This window comes from Pelodiscus sinensis, unplaced genomic scaffold (assembly GCF_049634645.1).
Source record: "Pelodiscus sinensis isolate JC-2024 unplaced genomic scaffold, ASM4963464v1 ctg44, whole genome shotgun sequence".
Lineage (NCBI taxonomy): Eukaryota > Metazoa > Chordata > Testudines > Trionychidae > Pelodiscus > Pelodiscus sinensis.
Genome location: NW_027465914.1, coordinates 562,559 through 587,093, shown reverse-complemented (window position 1 = coordinate 587,093; position 24,535 = coordinate 562,559). Strand labels below are relative to the sequence as shown.

Below are 24,535 nucleotides of genomic sequence, written 5' to 3'. Positions count from 1 at the left end.
GGGAGAAGGGACTTCCGGGGAGTCGGGGGGGGGGGACTTCCGGATTCAGGGGGCGGAGCTAATGTTTGATTGATGGTAGGGCCCTTATACTACTCCCTTACCCCATAGAGAGCTAGCAGATATATCGTTCAGTCACTGTAGCTGGCCGCATACCACCAAGCTGAAACAGAAGCTGGCACAGACAGAGCACATTGTTCTCCAGCAATCCCCAGTGAAGCAATTGATGTGACAAGGTAGCAGGAGCTCTTCGTTCTATTTGTCTGTGCTTCAGTCCCCGAGCACTCATCCAGGTCAGATGTCTCTTAGGACCTGAGTTGCCACCAGCTGGACAATGGGACTTGGGTCATTCTGTAGGACCTGGAGAGCTGGAATTACAGAGAATATGACTCACTTTTCATATAGTCACCTATGCCTGCAGTAGCTGGAGATTTAGTACCAGTGAGTACCAAGCTACAGAAGCTCTCTGTCCAAACAAAGCTTTAGGTTCCTCCATTGGGATCCTTCCAAGCTCCAAACTGAGATGGAGGAGGGGGGAGAGGGGAGACCCTGACCCTACCAGAAACTCATCCAATTGGAAGGTGCTCCATTGACTCAATAGCTTCTGCTTTTAAGTTATTTTACATCTCCTGACAGAAATAAATCTGATGGTGTGGAGTTTGGGGTAGCAAAAAGTGGCTCCCAGGGAGCCGATGGAGCCCAAAGAGTGGATCACACAGGTTGGGAAGAGGCATTGCCAGGATAGCCAGGAGATGCACTGACTTATATCACACTGGCTGCAGTTTCCTCCAGGTACGTCTACACCACAAAGTTAATTCAAAATAACAGCTGTTATTTTGAATTAACTTTAATAGCATCTATACATGCAAACCGCTATTTCGAAATTAATTCGAAATAGCAGAGCGCTTAATTCAAATTTGGTAAACCTCATTCTACGAGGAGTAACACCAAATTTGAAATAGCTATTTCAAATTAAGTGCTGTGTAGACAATTAATTCAAAATAGGGGGCCTCCAGCCCTTCCCAGGGAGCCCTGGTGGCCACTCTGGGCACAACCAGGAAAACTTCCTCTCCTCTCCCCCTGGCCCCAGAGCCATTAAAGGAATAGACCCTGGCCCGTGCCAGATCCAAGCCTACCAGCCAAGAGCCAGCAGTGGCCACCGGGGCCCCTGAGCCAGTAGCCACAAAACGTGAGCCAGCAAGGCACTGGCAGCCAACCCTCCACTGCTCCTCAGGAGCAGTCTGCCAGCACCCAGGAGCCTGACAGGGGCTGGAGAAGGCGGGTGCCTTCCTGGTCCAGGGTGGAGATCATGGACCTTATTCAGGTTTGGGAGGGATGCCCCAGCATCCATGATCTCCGCACTAGACAGAGGAACACGGCCGTCAATGGCAGGATAGCTGCCAGCCTGGCCACCAAAGGCCACATGCGAACCCAGGAGCAGGTTTGCATGACAATCAAGTTGGTGCGGTGAGACCCCCAACCTTGGGCCCTGATCTTCCCTTCTCCTTTCTTCCCTTTGCTTCTCCCTTCCAACTTCCTCCTCCCAGGTTTCACCCTCCCCTCTCCCACCCACTCTATTCCTCTCTCCCACCTCCTTTTCCCAGTCTCCCCAGAGGTTCACCCTGTTGTTCAATAAACCCAGTTTCTATTTTTGAACATACATGTCTTTTATTTGACATCAGGAAGGGAGGCTAGGGAGGAGTAAGTAGATGGACGTGAGGGAGGAATGGGGCACGAGCCCCCGGTGGGGAGGACCGGGGTGGCTCTGAGGGCTCCTCGGGGTGGACACTCTCCTGCAGGGCCTCCTGGATCCTGACAGCCCCCCGATGGACTCCCCGGACGGTAGCCTGCAGCAAGTGCAGCTGGGCTGATGGCAACAACCCTACGAGACGCACCGGTGTGCCCAGGGGCAGCTCTGGCTCCATGTGGCCGAGTGCTGTGGTGTCCCGAGTGCAGGCACTCAGGGCACTCCAAGACAGGACTGCTTTGCTGTCCCTCATCGGGGTAGACAAGCGAGCGGGGAACCCAAGAACTGTCTGTTCGGGGTGGGGGTAGGGTCCCGTGAAGCACGGAGCTCAGTTAGCCTGAGGCAGCAGCCCCACACACTATGTCCTAACCTGATGCCCTGCCAGCACTGGTTCCGGCCAGCCTGAACTTCGGTTCAGGGTCCACTCAGTGTAGACACGCTATTTCAAAATAACAAAATGCTATTTTGAAATAGGTTTTGTGTATAGATGCATAATTCGAATTAGCTTATTTCAAATTAACTATTTCGAATTAAGTTAACTTGAATTAACGCTGTAGTGTAGACGTACCTCTTTCAGAGCAGACTAAAGCTGAATCTGTCCTTTGATGTGTGGCTGATGCACTTCACACCTGTGGTATCAGTTACTGCTTGCTTGTCAGCTAAATTTCTTTATAACTCACTAATGAATAGGATTTCACCTGTATTTGTTACTTACAGGTCAACAGATGTTCCATGTCCAGCCATTTCATATTCTTGGTGTCCGTATGTTCCAGGATGATGCCTAAATAAGCAGTGTAAAATAAACATCAATAAAAAACCTTCTCTTGTTAAGTGCAAGGTGATAACATTGGCCCTTTGGCTTCTATTGTGAGTCTAAGGTGAGCTGTAGGCAAGACAATACTAGAAAAGTTTAGCGTCCACACTGAAGAGAATAAGAGAAAAAAATTAAGAATGTTTACATAAAACCTCATTTGCTTTAAACAATCTATGTTCCTCTTGCCACTGCTGTCAGTTATTGGAGATATACTAGGATAGTGTATTAATCTAGTGGTGTGAACAAAGGGGCTGGGGCCAGGAATAAGTGCGTACTAAGCAAGGATCTCACCTGGATAAATTAATTAGGCCACAATGCTTGCCTGGCTTGCATGGGTGTGCTAAGGAAAGGATGGCACAGGGCCAAAGGGGGGGAATCTAGTGCTTCCTGGGCAAGGCAATCAGGAACCTGCAACAGCAGGCACTGTGTGGCGGTGGGCTGCCTACCTCCCAGTGATGAAGCACCAGTAAGGAACAGTGAACAACACTGAGCTTAGGTCTATAGTTTGAGTCCACACTAACTCTGACTACTAAAAATAGAGTGCAGGTAAGATGACAGAAGCAGTCGGAGGAGCTAGCCACCTTGAGAACAGACTTTTGGGTTTGGATGGGATCATCCTTGGAATAGTTAACCCCTCCTGCTACTCCTGCCACAGCTACTCTATTTTTAGCACACTAGTTTGATCGGAGAATAAACATACCCTACGTGACAGTGTGCCAGCCTCTGCTACTAAATGACTGCGCCATCTCAAAGCATTCAATTGCAAATTACAAATTCCTCCTAACACCACACTGAAGAAGTAGGAGAACATTAACATCTCCATTTATGCATGAGAAGTCACAGCATGGAGAGATTAATAGTAGCTCAGTGCTGCACACAGGGACTTTTTCTGTCTACCTCAAAGGGAATACTAAAAGGGACACGGCACACTTTCTCTCACCAGCTAACTTGGCTGCAGCTGCCCGGATCTCTTCCCAGCTGCTGCGGAAGTATCTGATGGTGCTTTTGTAAAAGTTCTCCAGTAGCTCAGCCTTCTCTTTGGCCTAGAGAAAATCAGGGACACATGAGCTCTCTCTGGCTAGAAATGCCCTTTGACTGCCAACACATGCCTTTACAAACCACAAGTAAACAGTCTGTGTTCCTCTTGCCACTGCTGTCAGTTATTGGATTCACTCAGACTTTTTTTTTAATTTAAACAAGTAAATAGAAGAAAGGACAGGAGGCTGTGTAGAAGTGGGGAAAGTGGGAATCTATGGCAGATTTACATTCCTCTCACCCTCAGTCCTGTATCCCACTCTAATAGGGTACGTCTACACTCCAATGTTAATTCGAACTAACTTAGTTCGAATTACTTAATTCGAACTAAGCTAATTCAAACTAACGGATCTAGACTAAAAAACTAGTTCGAATTAGCATTTTACTAATTCGAACTAGCATGTCCACATTAAGTGGACCCTGAACCGGGCTTAAGGATGGCCGGAAGCAGTGCCGGCAGGGCATCAGAGGAGGACTTAGAGCGTGGAGATGCTGTCTCAGGCTAGCCGAGGGCTGTGCTTAAAGGGTCCCAACCCCCACCCCGGACAGACAGTTCTCAGGGGTGCCCCGCTTGCAAAGCAGTCTTGGCTTGGAGTGCCCGGAGTACCCACACTGGGCACATCACAGCACTTGGCCATCAGACCGGCTGCACTTGCCGCAGCCTGCCATCTGGGGAGATGGGGCAATTGGGGGGCTGCAGGAGAGCTTCCACCCCAAAAGCCCGCAGAGCCAGCCCAGTCCTCCCCATCGGGGGCGCGTACCCCATTCCTCCCTCAACTCCTTCCCCTTACCCTTCCCTAGCCCCTCTTCTTGATGTACAAAATAAAGGACAATTGTGTTCAAACATGGAATCTGTCTTTATTGAACAAAACTGGGGGAGACTGGGAAAAGGGGGTGGGAGAGGGGAGGGCAACTAAAATGATCAGGGGTTGGGAACAGGTCTCATATGAAGAGAGGCTAAAGAGACTGGGACTGTTCAGCTTAGAAAAGAGGAGACGGAGGGGGGACAGGATAGAGGTCTCTAAAAGCAGGAGTTGGGTGGAGAGGGTGCATACAGAAAAGTTCTTCATTAGTTCCCATAAAGAAGGACTAGAGGACACCAAAGGAAAGGAATGGGTAACAGGCTTCAAACTAGTAACAGAAAGTTGTTCTTCACAAAGCACAGAGTCAACCTGTGGAACTCCTTGCTGCAGGAGGCTGTGAAGGCTACAACTAGAACAGAGTTTAAAGGGAAGTGAGATCAAGCCATGGAGGTTGGGTCCATGGAGTGGTATTAGCCAGGGGGTAGGAGAGGTGTCCCTGCCCAAAGTTTGTGGAAGGCTGGAGAGGGATGGCACGAGACAAATGGCTTGGTCATTGTCTTCGGTCCATCCCCTCCAGGGTCCCTAGGGTTGACCGCTGTCGGCAGACAGGCTACGGGATAGATGAACCTTTGGTCTGACCCAGGATGGCCATTGTATGCTCAGGGCTCAGGGTCGTGGGGTCTCAGTGGACCACCTTGATTTTCATGCACTCCTGCTCCTGGGTGGCCAGGCTGGCAGCTCTCCTGCCCTAGCCGGCCACCTTCCTGTGCCTAGTGCGGAGATCGTGGACGAGGTCCACGATGTCCGCACTAGCCCAGGAGGGAGCCCGCCTTTTGCGGTCCCGGGCAAGCTCCCAGGACCCGCCAGCCTGGTCCCGGGAAGAGGGGGAGGGCTGGGGGGCATCGGGTGGGTGGCTCGATCCGCACCAGGTGCAGGGTCTGCTGGCTGGGTGCTGGCAGGCTTGCACCTGGCACGGGCACCGTAGCCATCCCGTGCCCCTTTAAGGGGTCCGGGGCCGGGAGGGGGGCATAGAGTTTCCCTGGTGTTGGCCGGAGTGGCCACCAGGGAAACCTGGGGAGGGCTAGCCTCCCACTAGTTCGCATTAAGGGGCTACACAGCCCTTAATTCGAACTAGTAAGTTTGAACTAGGCTTAATCCTCGTGGAATGAGGATTACCTAGTTCGAACTAAGCGCTCCGCTAGTTCGAATTAAATTCAAACTAACGGAGCGCTAGTGTAGCGCCTATGAAAGTTAGTTCGAACTAACGTCCGTTAGTTCAAACTAACTTTGTAGCGTAGACATACCCATAGATACTTACATTGCCCATCACACATTCCCCCTGCTTCTACATCACAAGCCTATGCTGTCAATAATCTCATATAATTCTATAGGTCACTCACAAGGTGTCTGCAGATATCCATCTGGAGCTCCTCAGGGTTCAGCTCGGTTCTCCAACTAAGATGCTCATTAAGTATAGTTTGGAGCCTCTTCAGTCCCAAAAATGGGGCACAGAGATGAAATGTAGCTCTGCACTCCTGAAAAAGAGGGTTGCACCAGTGAATTGTTCCATAACACGTATTGTGCTCATTCAAATGGAACTCATGTCCTTGACTGCTCATCTACCCCAAGAATAAAAGGGATTCCCCTGAAGTAATAGACAGAAAATATGCCAGCATGACTTTAATAGGGGGAAAGGGATTCTACTTCTGGAGTATTGCATCCAATTCTGGGCACCCCATTACTTAAAAAATGTTGATACATTGGAGAAAGTCCAACGGAGGGCAACAAAAATGATTAGGAGGCTGGAACACATGATTTACAAGGAGAGGCTGAGGGATTTGGGATTATTTAGTCTTCAGAAGAGAAGAGTGAGGGGAGCTTTGATAGAAGGCTTTAACTACCTGAAGGGGGATTTCAAAGAGGATGGAGAGAGGCTGTTCTCAGTGGTACTAGATGACTGAATGAGGAGCAATGGTCTCAAGTTACAGTGGGGGAGGTCTAGGTTGGATATTCGGAAAAACTATTTTACTAGGAAGGTGGTGAAGCACTGGAATGGGTTACCTAGGGAGGCAACGGAACCTCTAAATCTAGAGTTTTCAAGTCCTAGCTTGACAAAGCCCTGGCTGGGATTGTTTAGTTGTGGCTGGTCCTGTTTTGGGCAGGAGGTTGGACTCAGTGACCTCCTGAGGTCTCCTCCAAACCTATGGTTCTATGATTTTATAATACTGAAAACTGGAGATAGCAGCAATGTTTTTTCAGAACAGATGTAGCTATGAAAGCTGCTTCACTAGGCATAGCTGTGATCTTTCCTCTGTTGTGGGGAGGCAGGAACGTGGGGTGCAGAGATAGGCAGGAATGAACTCTTGGGATCAGACCCATGACCTATCCTGAACTCCAGTGAGACAACCCTGGCTGCTAAGGACCAGCCTGTCTGGGATTGACTCAAAAGGAGGGCAATGAACTGAGGGAAGAATTTAGGTCTCCACTGCAGGAAGGAATAGCAGAGCTCCCCTGGCAACAGGAGGAAGATTCTTTTTGCTTAGTATTTAAGTCACTGTCATTCTTACCATTGAAACTTCAGGGCTTGGATCTTGCAGGTGCAGCAGAAGCGTGACCCAGCTCTGTCTAACCTGCTTGGCAAAATAGTCCTTCCATTTTCTCTTTGCAGAGCCGGCCAGGATACCAAACAGGACAAAGGCCAATGCACGAAGAGTGTTGTCCTTCTATAGCCAAGAAAGCCACACAGGTTGGTAACGAAGAGATAACCACATCATGTATCTAGCACAGCTGTCTCTTCTACATTAGAGTAGAGTGATTTCAACTACAGAAGTTTAGAAGAACTGGAATGAATCAAGTTTGGGCCAAATGTGTTGATTCTTCAAAATACTTTGAAGACAGTTCAATTTTGACAAAATTCTTCCAGAAGCCAAGTAGGGGTACTTGGTCAGCTTCTTGGTGACCCATCTAGCAGGCTAACTGAGATCTTGGGCTTCCTGGCCCTCACCTTCAGAACAGCCTGTTTGGCAGGCTGACAAGGAGCCAGGAAATGTGTACCCTGGCACCTCTAATTCCCAGTGCTTCCAGGTTCCCTGTCTCCAGCATAGTCTGCCAGTAGACTGCCCTCAGGCAAGGCTCCCAGTAGAGCTGGGTTGAGAATAGTATTACTGTTTCACAAAGAGATTTGAAATTTGGGCTGGGGGGTGTGTCCCCCAAATAGGAACAAAACCAAAATTTGAAATCTCAAACTTCTCTGCAAAATGGAATAATTTCAACCAAGTGACATAAAAATCGTATGGAGCAGGCCCAAAACAGTCCATTACACCCTGTATGCCCATTTTCCTTGTTATGCAGCTACCTAATCTAGTATTCATACTTCCTTTGCCATTCTCATTGGAAATAAAGATGAACAGAAGGGTGAGACTGAAGGAGCAGGGATGGCATCCTCATTTTCTTAATTCTCTGCTCCGCCATAACACATCTCTTCCCTAAGGCCTAAAATCACTTCATTCTGACATGAACAATGCCCAGTGAGGACACATCATGCATTGTAAATGGAGCCTCATCAATGTCAGCTGAACTGGGGTTGAAGGCTTCTGTTCACGTACATTATCGAAGTACTTCCGGATCTGTATGGTGAGGTCTCTGAAGGAAGAACCTATGTCCTTCCCTTTCAGCTCCTTCAGGACTTTGGCCAGTGCCTTCATGCATTCGATAATGATTTCAAAACTGAAAGTCTCTTCTAAAGTCCTGATCAGTGTCTCCAGAAGAAACTTCTTGTACTTTTTCACCTGTTCAGACATATGACATTAAAAAACACTTTCCACTAACCACATTTCTAATATGTTTTTTTAGCAATTATGAAGCAGTGGGAATTTCATCTGCCCCCTAGTGACCTATAGCTATATTTTACATCAGGTACTAGCTACAATAAGCCAAACTCTGTGCCATATTACACCTATGTAATCCTATTAGATTTCTAATTACTTAGATTTGAAGGCCAAAAGGGACCATTGTGACCTCCTTCACAACACAGAACCTCCCCAAAATAATGTCTGTTTGACTAGAGCACCTCTTTTAGAAAAACAGCCCATCTTGTTTTTAAAGTTGCTACTGATAGAGAACCCACCACAACCCTTGGTAAATGGTTCCAATGATTAAAATTACCATTAAAATGTATGCCTTACTATCAGTCTGAATTAGTTTAGCTTCATTCCTCCCCCTCCCCCCCCCCATTGAATCTAAAGGCACATTTTCTAGCCCTTTGAAAATTCTTGTGACTCTTCTCCAATTTATCAGCATCCTTCTTGAATTGCAGGCATGATCTTGACATAGTATTCTAACAGTTCTCACACCAGTGCCATAAGCAGAGGTAAAATAACTTCTTTATTCTTATTCAGAATCCCTCTGTCTATGCCTCCGAGGATCACCTCAGCTCTTTTGGTCACAGCTTTGTACTGGGCGCTTACGTTCAGCTGATTATCTATCATGATTTGAGTTTTTTAGTGTCTCTGTTTCCTGGAATAGAATCTCTCATCTTGGAAGTATGGCCTACACTCTTCATTCCTAGGAGTATACATTTACATATGATCATATTAAGTACATATTGTTTCCTTATGCCCAGCTTACCAAGGGAACCAACCTGCTGTGTATTGACTGCAAAGAGGTTACAGGGGTATGAGAGAGCAGAAGTTGGCCTAGTGCATTGTGCATGGCCTCTGTAAATCCTGAGCAATTGTTTCCTTTAGTTTCTCTAGTTATGCTGCATTGTATTCAGTATTCTATCTTACCTTCTCAGGTGCCCCATAGACTACATTTCCCAGGCCTCTTACAGCCATTCGACGGACAATCCAGTAGTTGTCCTCTAACCTTTCTTCTAAGATGTGTAAGACAGACTTAATCAACTTCTTCTCCCTGAGTATGGGATCAGTCATTAGCTGAAATAAAATCAACATGTCCATTAGCTCTAATATGTTCATTAAGATAGCGAATATAATTTGAGGAGACACGTAATACACTGTAATTTATTATTCTATATGAATGAGTACTGTGTTAAAAACATGGATTTTTCCTTTTAGGCACTATAATGGGTGATTGCTCATCCCTTGAGAGCCTCTCAGTGACTGCATTTGATACCACAGTCCTTTTCTCGCCCAGGTGCATCCTGCCAGTCGATCTTAGTGAGTCTTCCATGGCTCAGCCCTCTGGCCAAGTCCCAAAGTCCAAACAAATGCCTTTTAGGTCCTGTTGCCCTCACTAGGGTCTTCAGCCCCAACTCTGGACCCTTTATATTCTGTTCTTTGTTCAACCTCTCCATAAGCCCTGTCCCCTTCATCGGGTTTATGCCACTGGGGAACCTGGGCCTCCCCACTACTCTTGGTTCCAACCTAGAAATAGCAGCGAGTCATTGCTTCATTTCAGTTCATTGCTACTTTTTCCTTGGGTTCTTCCTATGGGGCCACTTTCAGTTTCTCCCTCAAATTATATGTTTAAGGCTCGTAAGGACTCTCTCTCTGCAAATTCAGCTTCAGAAAATGCTGCCTGAAATAAACCCCTGTGAATTGGTTTGGCCAGAGAATAGCATCCTTTCTTGGCCCTCCACTTCCTGAAAGAAACTGACCTAATAAAGCCCTGTAGCTCCATATATCTGAGCCAGCTGGGCTCTGATTGGCAGCTTTCATGAGGCCTCTCTAGGCAGACCTTGAAAACCCACGTTTGTGACTCCTTTCCTAGGTGGGGTGTAGAAAGATTTTGGGGCACAAACAGATTCCTAGAACCACCAGATGAGCCTCTAAAATAGCGACTTAGCGTAAATGTGAAATATGACACAGACGTTATAGCAAGGCTGTGGAGAGGGAGGATGCTCCAGTAGTTAGCAGCCTAGGACTTAGGAGGTTCCAGTTCAATTTCCTGCACCCTCAAAGACTTCCTAGATGATGTTGGGCAAGTCACTTAGGCCTTCTGTGCATCAGTTTCCTCTTTGCAAAATGGGACTAATAGTGTTTCCCTGCCTCACAGGGGTATTGTAGGGATACATACTTTTAAAGAGTTTTGAGGCACTCAGATACTACATTATCATTTTGAAGTACTCAGATAATACAAGTTTCTAAAAGGATGTTTTAAGGAAGATGGAGAAAAATTGTTCTCCTTGGCCTCTAAGGATAGGATAAGAAGCAATGAGCTTAAATTACATCAAGGGAGGTTTAGGTTGGACAGCAGGAAAAACGTCCTGCCTGTCAGGGTGGTTAAACCCTGCAATAAATTGCCTCAGGAGGTTGTGGAATCTGCATCACTAGAAATATTTAAGAGCAGGTTAGACAAACACCTGTCAGGGATGATCTAGACTGTGCTTGGTCCTGCTGTGATGGCTGGGGATTGGACTCGAAGACCTCTCAAGATCCCTTCCAGTTCGAATGTTCTATGAATCTATTATTCTACATTAATGAGAATCTAAGATAGATGTTAATGTATTTGTATGTTGCTTATTTTATAGTATTAGGACACTAGATTCATTTAGAAGATTTGCTGAGCTAGACCAAAATCAGGAGCTGTTGGTTAGTATTAGCCCTAGGAATTGTCAGAAAAGGTCTAGTAACTCAAATTCTATGGCTACATCTACATTGGCATGATTTTGCGCAAAAGCAGCTGCCTGTCTACACTGGCGGGGAGTTCTTGCGCAAGAACACTGACATTCTAATGTCTAAAATCAGTGCTTCTTGCGCAAAAACTATGATGCTCCCGCTCAGGAAAAAGCCCTCCTGTGCAACTGTTCTTGCGCAAGAGGCCAGTGTAGACAGGCCACATTAATTTCTTGTGCAAGAAAGCCCAATGGCTAAAATGGCCATCGGAGCTTTCTTGCGCAAGAGAGCGTCTACACTGGCACGGATGATTTTGCACAAAAGCGCCTCTTAGCGCAACAGCACATGCCAGTGTAGACGCTCTGTTGCGCAAATATTCTAACGCAAAAACTCTCACGTTAAAAGTATGGGTATGTCTACACTACAAAGTTAATTCGAACTAACAGCCGTTAGTTCGAATTAACTTTAATAGCGGCTATACATACAAACTGCTAGTTCGAATTTCAATCGAACTAGCGGAGCGCTTAATTCGAACTAGGTAAACCTCATTCTACGAGGAGTAATGCCTCGTTCGAATTAAGTAGTTCAAATTAAGGGCTGTGTAGCCACTTAATTCGAACTAGTTGGAGGCTAACCCTAATCAGGTTGCCCTGATGGCCACTCTGGGCCAAACCAGGGAAACTTTTCTGCCCCTCTCCCAGCCCCAGAGCCCTTAAAGGGGCACGGTTTGGCTACAGTGCCTGTGCCAGTTGCAAGCCTGCCAGCACCCAGCCAGCAGACCCTGCACCTGGCATGGCATGAGCCAGCCACCCGCTGCCACCCAGCCCTCCGCCTCTTCCCAGGACCAGGTTGGCGGCTCCTAGGAGCCTGCCCAGGGCCACAAGAGGCAGGCGCCCGCGTGGTCTAGTGCAGAGATCGTGGACATTATCGAGGTTTGGGGGGGAGGCCTCCAGCGTCCACGACCTCCACACTAGGCACAGGAATGCAGCCGTCTAGGGCAGGATAGCTGCCAGCCTGGCCACCAAAGGCCACATCCAAATCCAGGAGCAGGTTTGCATGAAAATCAAGTTGTTCCAGTGAGACCCCCGACCCTGAGCCCTGCGCTTAGAACATAAGAACATAAGAATGGCCGTACTGAGTCAGACCAAAGGTCCATCTAGTCCAGTAGCCTGTCTGCCGACAGCGGCCAACATCAGGTACCCCAGAGGGGATGGACCGAAGACAATGACCAAGCGATTTGTCTCGTGCCATCCATCTTCAGCCTTCCACAAACAGAGGCCAGGGACACCATTCCTACCCCCTGGCTAATAGCACTCCACGGACCCAACCTCCATGAATTTATCTAACTTCTCTTTAAACTCTGTTATAGTTCTAGGCTTCACAGCCTCCTGTGGCAAGGAGTTCCACAGGTTGACTATAAGAAGAACTTTGTGTGAAGAAGAACTTTCTTTTATTAGTTTTAAACCTGATGTCCATTCATTTCATTTGGTGTCCTCTAGTCCTTATATTATGGGAACTAATGAAGAACTTTTCTTTATGCACCCTCTCCACACCACTCATGATTTTATAGACCTCTATCATATCCCCCCTCAGTCTCCTCTTTTCTAAGCTGAAAAGTCCCAGTCTCTTTAGCCTCTCTTCATATGGGACCTGTTCCAAACCCCTAATCATTGTACTTGCCCTTTTCTGAACCCTTTCCAAGGCCATATCTTTTTTGAGGTGAGAAGACCACATCTGTACACAGTTCTGAAGATATGGCGTACCATAGTTTTATACTTCCCCTCCTCCTTCTTCCCCTGGCTTCCCCCTTCCAGCTCCCTCCTCCCAGGTTTCCACCTCCCCTCTCCCACCCTCTTTCTTCCCCTCTCCCACCTCCTTTTCCCAGTCCCCCAGAGGTTAACTCACCCCCCCCCCCGCCCCCAGTTTTGTTAAATAAAGAGAGTTTCTATTTTTGAACACGTGTCCTTTATTTTTTACATCAGGAAGAGGGGGCTCGGGAAGGGTAAGTGGAAGGAGGTGAGGGAGGAATGGGGCACGAGCCCCCGATGGGGAGGACTGGGGTGGCTCTGCGGGCTCCTCGGGGTGGAAGCTTTCCTGTAGGGCCTCCTGGATCCTGACAGCCCCCTGATTGACCTCCCCCAGATGGCAGCCTGCGGCAAGTGCAGCCGGGCTGATGGTCGAGTGCTGTAATGTGCCGAGTGTGGGCATTCAGGGCACTCCAAGACAGGACTGCTTTGCTGTCCCCATCGAGTTAGACAAGCAAGCGGGGAATCCTGAGAACTGTCTGTCCGGGGTGGGGGTCGGGTCCTTTTAAGCACAGCCCTCGGCTAGCCTGAGGAAGCAGCTCCACACCTTAAGTCCTAACCTGATGCCCTGACGGCACTGGTTCTGGCCAGCCTTAACTTCGGTTCAGGGTCCACTCAATGTGGACATGCTATTTCGAATTAGCAAAATGCTAATTCGAATTAGTTTTTAGGTCTAGATGCACTCATTTGAATTAGCTTATTTCGAATTAACTAATTCGAATTAAGTTAAATTGAATTAGTGCTGTAGGTTAGACATACCTTATTTGCGCAAAATCTTGCCAATGTAGACGTAGCCTATCTATATCTTTCTCACTCTCTCTTAACCAGCAACTAGAATAGGCAGCTAGGCCAGGCTAGTATAGACCCCAAAAATAACAAAGAGAAAATGATTAAGAAAGGTGTAATGAAGTTCCTTGTGAGATTTCCTTACAAAGGACACATTCTACTATCTAAAATGAATTCCTATGAAGTGAACTGTACAACTCCTCAGAGAAAGGTAAACAACAGATAACAGCCTAATGGTGGAACTGCTCATACCTGAGCAAAGAAAGCTGTGCTGGTGCCTCGCTGATTTTCTGATGGGGAATTTACCCAGGGGAGGAGGCTCTGTATGATCTCCACTGTTATTAGTCCAGATCTTTGCAGAACACTGGAAGACAAAAAGGAACCACTTATGGGGCAGACTGTGCACTTCAAAAGCTTAGCTGCTATGACCATACAACTCTAAAACCTACGCATGGAAGCTCTGTGTTTCTCACCCAGGACACCCCACACAAAGCTATACCTGAAAGTTCCCTGTCAGTCACTCTATTTGTTGCCGATCCCTGAGGATGAAATGCTGTCTCCTAGATCTCTTACCTCACCAGCAAACACACCCCCTCGTGGTGAGTCTGCGGATTTTCAAGAAGCATCCAAGTTCTCTGCTTCCAGAGTGTTCTTATCAGCTTCTCATTCACAGCCTTGAAAAGCACAGCCTCTAATGCTTCAATAGAAAGCCTGGGGGAAAAGAGGCACAGAACTGTAGTAACCAATAGAAAGGCACAGCCTAAGCAGTCAGGAAACCCCAGTTACTTGTCAGGTCTGTTGTTCATTGACAGTTCATCCATTGACAGTATCCTGGGGACCACTGTTTTTGGAAGGACTTAATTCCAGGAGGTATTTCAGTCTCATACATCTCATATTACTAGTGTTGCTATGGACAACATTTTGCAGTCACTTTCTCCTATCTGCAAGGCGTATGGGCACTAGCACAGTACAGTAATATGGAAAAAATTCACAATCAGACCCCAAAAGCTGGGACACAGAGAGATTAGTGATCACTAATGGATATTTTGGGGCCCTATCTCCAGCGAGATGTGACAGGGTGCTGAGAGCTTGTACTTGGGGTCAGCACTCTGGTAACTACTAGTACTAATTAGCTTCCCCAGAGAAAGCCTAATTGGATAGAAATGTACCTGATTGCCTGGCTAGAGTGGGGCTATAGAATCAACAAACCTATTATCCCATTAATAAGGAATCTGCCTAAAGGGACACACAGAGGAGTGTTTGAGGGAAACAGAGAGCAAAATGCTAGGAGAGCCTTTCAAAGGGAGTTCTCTGAATGGAAACACTTTCCCTCCATCTGGAGGAGGGACTAGAAAGCTGAGATATAATGTAACGGTGCTATGCATGGACAGGTGGATTAAAACACTGGAAATAGTCTACACATCGGTAGGTACAGACAAGAAAGTCTCAACACGGGCTGTGTTCACGGAACACCTGTGTTTGTGGAAGACCTTCCCACCCTGTCCCAGCTGGGGGGGCTCATCCAGGATTTCCTTTTATCTATGCAAACTGAGAACGTGGCTGAGAAGATGTAGAAGTCTGGGTACTGGAGAGAACACTGCAAAAGGGTTCTAGAGCAGCAAAGAGAGGTGTAGGACATGGGTTCTCAACCTCTCTTTCTGAGGTCCCCTCCAATATGGTCCCTTCCAGTTCTAGGAGATAGGCAATCTCCATTAATTTAATTTAATACTCCACAGCCCGGTTCCAAGCCTCTGTCATGCTAGGCACTGGGGCTTAGGACTTCCAGCTCCAGTCTGTAACCCCACAGGACATTGGGGCTCAGGATTTACTGCAAGGTGCTGGGCCTCAATGCTCCAGCCCATCTGGGCTCAGAGCTTCAGCATTCTGCCCTGAGCTGCCGCTAGTCTAATGCCAGCCCTGCTTCTTAGCCCTTGAAATAAACCCAGTTGAAAATTGCAGGAGTAGAAGGCCCTGCAGACCTTCCAACAATCCCACCATGCAGAAAACCAGTCCTTGTTTGCCTGCTAGGCTTAGCAGCAAAAGAACCAGCAGGAATTTATATGGGAACAAGCCCAGGGATGGCAACGACTCCTCCGAAGTTTGGAGAGTTTATGACAGGAAATGGAAACCAGCCACAGAAGGTAGCGTTCTGCAAAGTGGGGCCTGAAAATAACCCTGATGTAGTTTTGGCTACCCTTAAAAGAGCAGCAGGTGGACCTGCGAGACACAGAGCAATGTGTGCCCTTCAACTGACACCACACAGCAGTGCGGATGGGAGGAGCTGCTGGTGCAGGACACTGGTTCCCAGGCATGACAGGGCCATGCGCCTCTCTGTTGGTCACAATGGCTCTTGGGAGCAGAGCCCTGTGGATGTGCAGAACCCAATGTCTATCTGCAGATCTCCGTGTCCAGGGGTAGATGTTTGTATTCGCGCAGGGCTCTAACCATTTTTTGCCTGTATTCTAACTCATTATCACTGACATCTCTGTTCTTTGATAATATACCAGTTCTTGTTTTCCCTATAAATACATCTAAGTGTTGTATGTTTTCCAGAGCTGAGTTCTAAAGTATAAGTGTAAGCAGGGCAGTGTGTGCTGAGCTTGTGTTTCTCTGTTTGGTTTAGTTTGGTGTTTGTTTGTTTGTTTGTTTGTTTGTTTGTTTGAAGGAGCTTCTAAAAGGTTTGAAATCTAGAAGCCTATGTTAATTGGCTGAGCCTCAGTCGGGGGAGGGGCTACCAGAGCTATATAAGCCTGTGAGTCCGCGAACAGGGAGCTTGGAGAGGGACTTTGGAGTGGGAGTTTAGAGGGCACTAGTGACTTCTGATCTTCTTTAAACCTAACTTTTATAATAATCTATATTCCAGAGATTTAATAAGCCCAGTTTTTACTTAAATTTATTCATAAAAAAATGGAGACAGAAGCCCAGCAGCAGAGTGGGGGCTATCCTGTTTATTACGTCGAGTGTAACATGTATGATTACCTGCCCTGTGGGCGAGTGGCGTATGTGTGCACCTGTTGCAAGGAGCTCCTGGCCCTCAGAGACCGAGTTCGGGCTTTGGAGGCCAGGGTGGCTGAACTGGAGGAGCTAACAGAGGTAGAGAGCTATGTTGATGAGACTTTCCAGGACACTGTAGTACTGTCCCACCTCCAGTCTGAGAGTCCCAGTGCTCTTAAGGAGGATGAAAGTCTCAAGGGAACAGAGAATTCAATGGGAGCAGAGGGAAACCATCCCGTAGTTGGGACCCTCCTTCCCGAGGATGTTGCGGTATCCTCTCGCACCAACGATACCTCTGAGGGGGAGGGAATGCCAGATGTTAGGAAGAGGCAGGTGTTAGTAGTGGGTGATTCGATCGTTAGAAACATAGATAGTTGGGTTTGTGATGACCAGGAGAACTGTATGGTCACTTGACTGCCTGGTGCAAAGGTTGCGGATCTCTCGAGGTATCTAGATAGACTTATGTCTAGTGCTGGGGAGGAGCCGGTGGTCGTGGTACATGTAGGTATCAATGACATAGGGAAGGGTAGGAGAGATGTCTTGGAGGCCAAATTTAGGTTGCTAGGAAAGAGACTGAAATTCAGGACCTCTATGGTGGCATTCTTGGAAATGCTTCCAGTTCCACGCGCAGGACCAGGTAGGCAGGCAAAGCTTCAGAGTCTCAATGCGTGGATGAGAAGAGGGGTTTGGATTTATCAGGAACTGGGGACACTTTTGGGAGAGGGGGAGCCTATACAGGAAGGATGGGCTCCACCTAAACCAGGGTGGAACCAGACTACTGGCACTAAACATTAAAAGGCCGTAGAGCAGTTTTTAAACTAAGAGATGGGGGAACGCTGATTGGTGCGGAGATGCACGTACATCGCAGGGAGACTTCTCTTAGAGGAGAATCCGTTGATAGAGATTCTCTAAGCTGTAGTCAGAAAGAGAGGACAAAGAGACTGAGGCCTGAGGAGGCCTAGATAGTAGTGTTTGTATTGCCAGAGGTTGGTGGTTTCAGGGAACTGACCTATAGCAAGCACAAACAAGACTTTCTCATATTAAAAGCAGGTGATGGTAAGGTGCCTCATAACCCTGAGAACTCCTGGGGAGTGTCACACAAATGGACTGGGATTCTCTTTGTTTTGCTCCCTTTCTTCTAATTACCTGCAAGGGTTGCCCTCACATAGTTGTTGTCCTTTTCTGAATAACCTCCTTCGGCTGCTCATCCTGGGCAAAGGCATCTTTTGTCTTAGGGTTTGGCTGATCTGCTGCAGGAGAACAGTAAACAACTCCGGGAACAGCTCCTGCACAGTTTTGCTCAGCTGCAATGCTGACACCACTTCAAAGATGGCACATGTTGCCTGAAAGGAGAGCATGGTAAAAGAAGAGGTCTCTTCCTAACACTATCACACTCTCTCCCCTTCTGATACCTGCTGGACTAAATTCTCACTCCTGTCACTAACTTGATGAATGACCGAGAGCAATTCACTCCATGTGTGCCTTAGCGTCCCATAGCTGTAAAAATGTGTACGACCTATCAAAGCATGTTGTGAGTTGTACAAAACATCTGCAAAGCACTGTAAGAAATCTGATTCAAAGACTTTCTAATTGCCAGATAGTATTAAGTGAATCAGCCACATACTCTAAATCTGCCATCTGTTGTTCCACAGAAAGCACAGCTGGAATCCAGGAAACAGTACTTCAGAAAAGAAGTGCCCATATGACAATATTATACCACTCATCTAGCTTTCCATCAGCATGTTTGTCACAAGGCAGAGAAATACATGTCTGTCGTCTAACTTACTGTGAGAGGTACAGCAGCTGCTAAATGCAGGTCAGTTTTTGTCTCTGAGGTCATCCTTCCTTCTTGGCTTGTTGGAGTCTTTATTTTTTCTATTAGGACCTTTAGGACTTGAGGGGCGAGCAAGGGATCTGTCCCCAGAGATCTCCACAGCTCAGTGGTGTCACTGCAATTTAACATAAGTTATATGTGACCCCCTGGAGACTTTTGTGGCTCTGACTATATGCATCATATTCAAGTAAAGAACACATTTTCTCCTTGACTATGATCAGGGCTCACCAACCGCGCTGTCCGGCGAACTGTGCATGCACAGATCGTTCTGCGCATGCACAGGTCGCCCGAACCCGGCTCTTCCAGGTTACAATCTACACGCCATGGGTGAGTAGATTGTATTATTTGTCAAGCCCTGCCTATGATGAGCAAGTTCAGAGTGCTGTCCTCCTTATATGGTCCTCATGTTTTACATATTGAGTTTCTAGTTACAGAACTAAGTTAAGTTACATTTCAGGTTACATTTCTACAGTGCATGACTATTTTGGGATCCTGGAGGTATCCCGAAATAGCTACCCCACATTTACACAAGCAGCCCGTTATTTTGAAATATTTTTCAAAATAATGGGCACACTATTTTGCCATCCCAAGAAACTTTGTTGCATGAGGGATAAGGGATGGCTTGAAATAGCGCATTATTTCGACATTTGGTGCTGTGTAGAAGCGCCACATTACAAAATAGGCTATGCAAAATATGATACGCAATTTGCGGAGTGCAAATTGTGCATCTTATTTCAAGTTTAGGGTGCTGTATAGACACAACCCTAGTCTTACTGCACCATAACCATTAATGCTAGACTTCAGAAGGAAAGGACACAGAGCTCTAATCACAGTTCCTGTTTTCCTACTTCTCAGTAGATATGGAATCATGAGCATATGATGCCCAAAGATCTGGGGCCTGGGAGACAAGTTGAAGAAAGAAAAATGATCTTCCTACTAACTGGATGTACAACTACGAGAACAAATATTTGTGGCTAGCCCATGACCTCTTCACAAATGGCATTCCCTGGCCTCTATTTGCCAGAATGGGCATGTTCTGTTCACTCCCTATGGGGCACCTGGCATTGGCCACTGTCTGAAGACAGGATCCTGGGCTAGATGGACATTTGGTCTGACCCACTACAGCCGTTCTTATGTTCTTAGATTCCAGCACTGATGACTGATAATTCAGCTAGGGATGTTTGAATAAAATGATAGATATGCTTACCGCCCTGTCTTTAAGTACCAAGAATGACAACTCCATTCCAGCAGCCATACCCTTGCTGATACCAAAAGCCTGGTACCCTATCCTGGCTAATCAGCCAGGAATTTGGATTTGAAGCTTTCATGCTACCAGAAAACGAACAGTCACTGGCAATTTCCAGGGTGATGTTAGTTCAGGGGTCTGGAGAGGCAAAAATCCACTCCAGTGATGCCAGTAAAGGGAAGTCTTTAGGATGCCAAAGCAACTATTAATTAATGGAAACAGAATGACACTTAATTTCTCCCTGCACCCACCTTGACATGGTCTTGGACCTTTCTGCAGAAAGACCCAAGCTATTAACCTTTAGGAATTATCTCAAACTGTCTGTGGCTTAAATGAAGCCTTACATCTTCCAGTGAAGCCGTGGGATCCATGGTTACCAAAATGAACACTGTAAGGAGCAGCATATACCTGTCCATCGGCAGATGTTTGATGAGGAGGCTGAAGATCACTGCCTCTAGGTGATGGTGAGCAAGAATGGACACTGACTCCACCAGGAAATGCCTCAAGCTACCCTGCTTGATGGTAGGCATATAAATATATATTCTACTCAGGATATCTGACACCTGGACAGAATAAAACCAGAAAAAATGTCCCTTTTCCATTCTCTCCATTCATTCTGCAGAACCAAAACGTTTATTTAGTCGTTTAGCAATTTGCTGTTCTTGTAGAAAATCCTCCCTTCAAAAAACAAGTATTTAGACATGGCTGCATAGATTTAACCCACAAAAATTATACATATCTCTGCGCATACCTGGCTGCAACACCGGGTTAAGACATGCTGAGGCCCGAAGCTATGTCAAGTTAAAGAGGCCTCATTGCATTTCCAAAAAAAACATGTATTATTCTAACAGAAAGGAAAATGAAAATAGAAATAATAAAGTTATCTATCTATCTATCTATCTATCTATCTATCTATCTATCTATCTATCTATCTATCTGTACATAGGCAAAGAGGCAAGTAAAAACTAGCAATTTTGGGGTATTTTTAGAGACCCCTCATTATCTGAGGCCCTAAGATGTAGTTCACTTAGCTTGTCTCTTGGGGCCGGATATTCTCTTTTTGCATTTTACTCGGAGTCTAATTTTTCCAAGCCTTTCATGGCTGGAAACTGTGACAACAAGATAGACAAATAATCAAGCATCTTCCTTTTCACTTGGGGTACGGTTACACTAGCTCGTTAGTTCGAGCTAGGTAGGGTAATGAGGGCAAGCAGAGTTGCAAATGAAGCCCAGGATTTAAATATCCCAGGCTTCATTTGCATGTTCCCGGGTGCTGCCATTTTAAAATCCCCCTTAATCCGAACACCGTGCCCGCGGCTACATGCGGCACGGAGTAGGTAGTTCTAATTAAAGATCCTAATTCCATGAGGAGTAACGGTAGTTCGAATTAGGATCTTTAATTTGAACTACCTAGTCCATGCCGCATGTAGCCGCGGGCACAGAGTTCGGACTAAGGGGGATTTAAAAATGGTGGTGCCAGGGAACATGCAAATGAAGCCCGGGATATTTAAATCTCGGGCTTCATTTGCAACTGCGCTTGCCCTCATTACCCTACCTAGCTCGAACTAACGAGCTAGTGCAGATGTACCGTTAGATTATCTCTGTCTTCTGCTGTTGATTCCCCCATTGCCTGACTCAGGATAGGAACACAGATGGAATTAACTTCCAATCCCAGGGGGAGAAACAGCAAGACTTGTGTTCACTGCAAATGATGGCAAAGACCTGAAAGCCTGCAGGTTAGCCAGAAAAACCTCTCCAGCTTCTATTTTACCTCATCCAGCATGGCACCTCCACACTCCTTCAGGATGATCTTCATCCACAGACCGGCTGCTGTGGCACAGGAGGGACTAGCAGACAGCATACCATCCAGTATGGCCTCAATAAAATCTGTGGCTTGGTCAGAGGGAAAGTACTTACTAACCACCTGTGGACAGATCAAAACCAGGAAAGATTGCAATGATAGTCGGCTCTAGTACTTTTAAGAAAGGAGGCCTAAGAGCTGTATAGGAAAATATGTATTCATCAGCAAATTGCTAATTGGGCTCATATCTGGCAAGGCAGTTGCAATTAAAATTTTCTCTGTAATCTTTCTAGCTACCACATCTCTATTCTACACTAATAATATCAGGTTAGATCTTAGGTTGTACAGTTAGCACAACATTGTATGGGACAAACAGGATGTAAATTTCCAGTTTATATTCTATGATGTACATGACATCTTTTCACAAAATATAAAAATATGCAAAGAGATGCATGCACACAAATATAGGTTCAGGTAAACACACAAGGTGCCAAGACTGGTTTCTCAGCTTGATGTCCCGCTCACATATTTCCCCCCTGGATGGATGGATGGATGGATGGATGGATGGATGTGCGCACGCACATGCATGGGCATGTTCATGCAACTGTCTGGAATCTGTTTTTTACATGGCATTCATAGCATATACCTATGAAAAGCATGTTACTGATTACACATGAATGCCTCACTCCCATAGCTCGCTCCAAGTGTGGAAAGACATCACGAAAGCATAAAACAATCATGGAAACATAGAATACTAGGACTGGAAGGGACCTTGAGAGGTCATCGAGTCCAATCCCCTGCCCTCATGGCAGGACCAAATACTGTCTAGACCATCCCTGATAGACATTTATTTAACCTACTCTTAAATATCTCCAGAGACGGAGATTCCACAACCTCCCTGGGCAATTTATTCCAGTGTTTGACTACCCTGACAATTAGGAACTTTTTCCTAATGTCCAATCTAAATCTCCCTTGCTGCAGTTTAAGCCCATTGCTTCTTGTTCTATCCCCATAGGCCAAGATGAACAAGTTTTCTCCCTCCTCCTTATGGCACCCTTTTAGATATCTGAAAACTGCTATCATGTTCCCCCTCGAGCTTCTCTTTTCTAAACTAAACAAACCTAATTCCTTCAGCCTTCCCTCATAGGTCATGTTCTCTAGACCTTTCATCATTCTCGTTGCTCTTCTCTGGACCCTCTACAATTTCTCCACATCTTTCTTGAAATGCGGTGCTCAGAACTGAACACAATACTCCAATTGAGGCCTAACCAGCGCAGAGTAGAGCAGAAGAATGACTTCTCATGTCTTGCTCACAACACCCCTGTTAATGCATCCCAGAATCATGTTTGCTTTCTTTGCAACGGCATCACACTGCTGACTCATATTCAACTTGTGGTCCACTATAACCCCTAGATCCCTTTCTGCCGTACTCCTTCCCAGACAGTCGCTTCCCATTCTGTATGTATGAATCTGATTGTTCCTTCCTAAGTGGAGAACTTGGCATTTGTCTTAAACTTCATCATATTTACCTCAGACCATTTCTCCAAGTCATTTTGAATTATGACCCTATCCTGCAGATTAGTCGCAACCCCTCCCAGCTTGGTATCATCTGCAAACTTAATAAGCGTACTTTCTATACCAATATCTAAATTGTTGATGAAGATATTGAACAAAGCCGGTCCCAAAACAGACCCCTGTGGAACCCCACTTGTTTGCCTTTCCAGCAGGATTGTGACCCATTAATAACTACTCTCTGAGTATGGTTATCCAGCCAGTTATGCACCCACCTTTTAGTAGCCCCATCTAAGTTGTAAATACCTAGTTTATTGATAAGAATATCATGCGAGACTGTATCAAATGCCTTACTAAAGTCTAGGTATACTATATCCACCACTTCTCCCTTATCCACAAGACTTGTTATCCTATCAAAGAAAACTATCAGATTGGTTTGACATGATTTGTTCTTTACAAATCCAGGCTGGCTGTTCCCTAGCACCTTGCCACTTTCCAAGTGTTTACAGACGATTTCCTTAATTACTTGCTCCATTATCTTCCCAGGCACAGAAGTTAAACTAACTGGTCTGTAGTTTCCTGGGTTGTTCTTATTTCCCTTTTTATAGATGGGCACTATATTTGCCCTTTTCCAGTCCTCTGGACAAGGGAAAATGAATGGTGCACAGCCACTAGAACAGTCACTTAGGGTACGTCTAGACTACAGGCTTCTGTCGACAAAGAGCGTCTAGACTACATTGAGTTCTGTCGACAAAGCAAGCTGCTTTGTCGACATGGCAGTGTAGTCTAGACGCAACCCTACAGGCAATAACACCATCTGTCGACAGAACTCTGTCGACAGAAGGTGTTATGCCTCGTAAAATGAGGTTTACCAGCGTCAAGAAAACTGCTGAGTTCTGTCGACGTTATGTTGACAGAACTCAGCGGCAGTGTGGACGCAGGTATAGTTTTGTCGACAAAAGTCCACTTTTGTCGACAAAACCCTGTAGTCTAGACACACCCCTAGTGTCTGTTACCTTAGCCATTTTGCAAGATGCTTGAAACAGAGCCTCAGGGTCTGGAGTTGTTAGTGCCTCACGGAGACATCTCAGCTCCTCCTCTGCTGACCCCAGGTTTCTGCACTGACCTAGGATAGAGAAAAGGAGAAAAAGTATGGCAACATTTAATAAAACTGAACCTCTGATCCATAGATAATCATACAGGCGGATCTATGGGGGTATGTTATTACCAGCTGTGTGTGAAATTTTGGCCCCACTAAAGCCAATGACGAAATTCTTGTTGACTTTAATGGAGTTAGAATTTTACCATCAGGCTATGTGTGGACTATATCCCTTTTTCGGAAAAGGGATGTAAATTAGACGTATCGCAATTGCTAATGAAGTGGGGATTTAAATCTCCCCCACTTCATTAGCATAAAAATGGCTGCAGCTTTTTTCGGCACGGAGCTTTGCTGGAGAAAAGCGCCAGTCTAGATGCTGATCTTGTGGAAAATTAAGCCTTTCCCGAAAGATCCCTTATCCCTCCGAAAAAGGGATGTAGTCTAGACGTAGCCCCTATGTCTGAAAGTTAACAGTAATGGCATATGA

The 24,535-nt window shown here is 46.2% G+C and overlaps 1 protein-coding gene across 1 annotated transcript; it reads right to left on the bottom strand.

The window, feature by feature from the left end:
- LOC142824864 (maestro heat-like repeat-containing protein family member 2B) lies at positions 1-24,328 on the bottom strand. The gene is made up of 14 exons (XM_075916655.1): positions 23,966-24,328; positions 21,408-21,560; positions 20,045-20,199; positions 18,343-18,505; positions 17,703-17,899; positions 14,136-14,273; positions 13,815-13,926; positions 9,184-9,330; positions 8,002-8,184; positions 6,964-7,119; positions 5,797-5,931; positions 3,499-3,601; positions 2,460-2,525; positions 1-365 (listed from the first exon to the last, which is right to left on the bottom strand). Exons 1-14 carry the CDS (start codon positions 23,972-23,974, stop codon positions 292-294), a joined length of 1,791 nt encoding a protein of 596 aa, XP_075772770.1. The 5' UTR covers positions 23,975-24,328; the 3' UTR covers positions 1-291.
- Positions 24,329-24,535: the final 207 nt, after the last annotated feature.

Excerpts from the sequence above, each read along its gene's own strand:
- LOC142824864 (XM_075916655.1), bottom strand. Across the intron at positions 13,927-14,135 it reads GGGGTGTGTTTGCTGGTGAG|TGTTCTGCAAAGATCTGGAC; the intron begins GTAAGAGATCTA and ends TTTGTCTTCCAG. Across the intron at positions 7,120-8,001 it reads TCCGGAAGTACTTCGATAAT|AAGGACAACACTCTTCGTGC; the intron begins GTACGTGAACAG and ends TCTTGGCTATAG.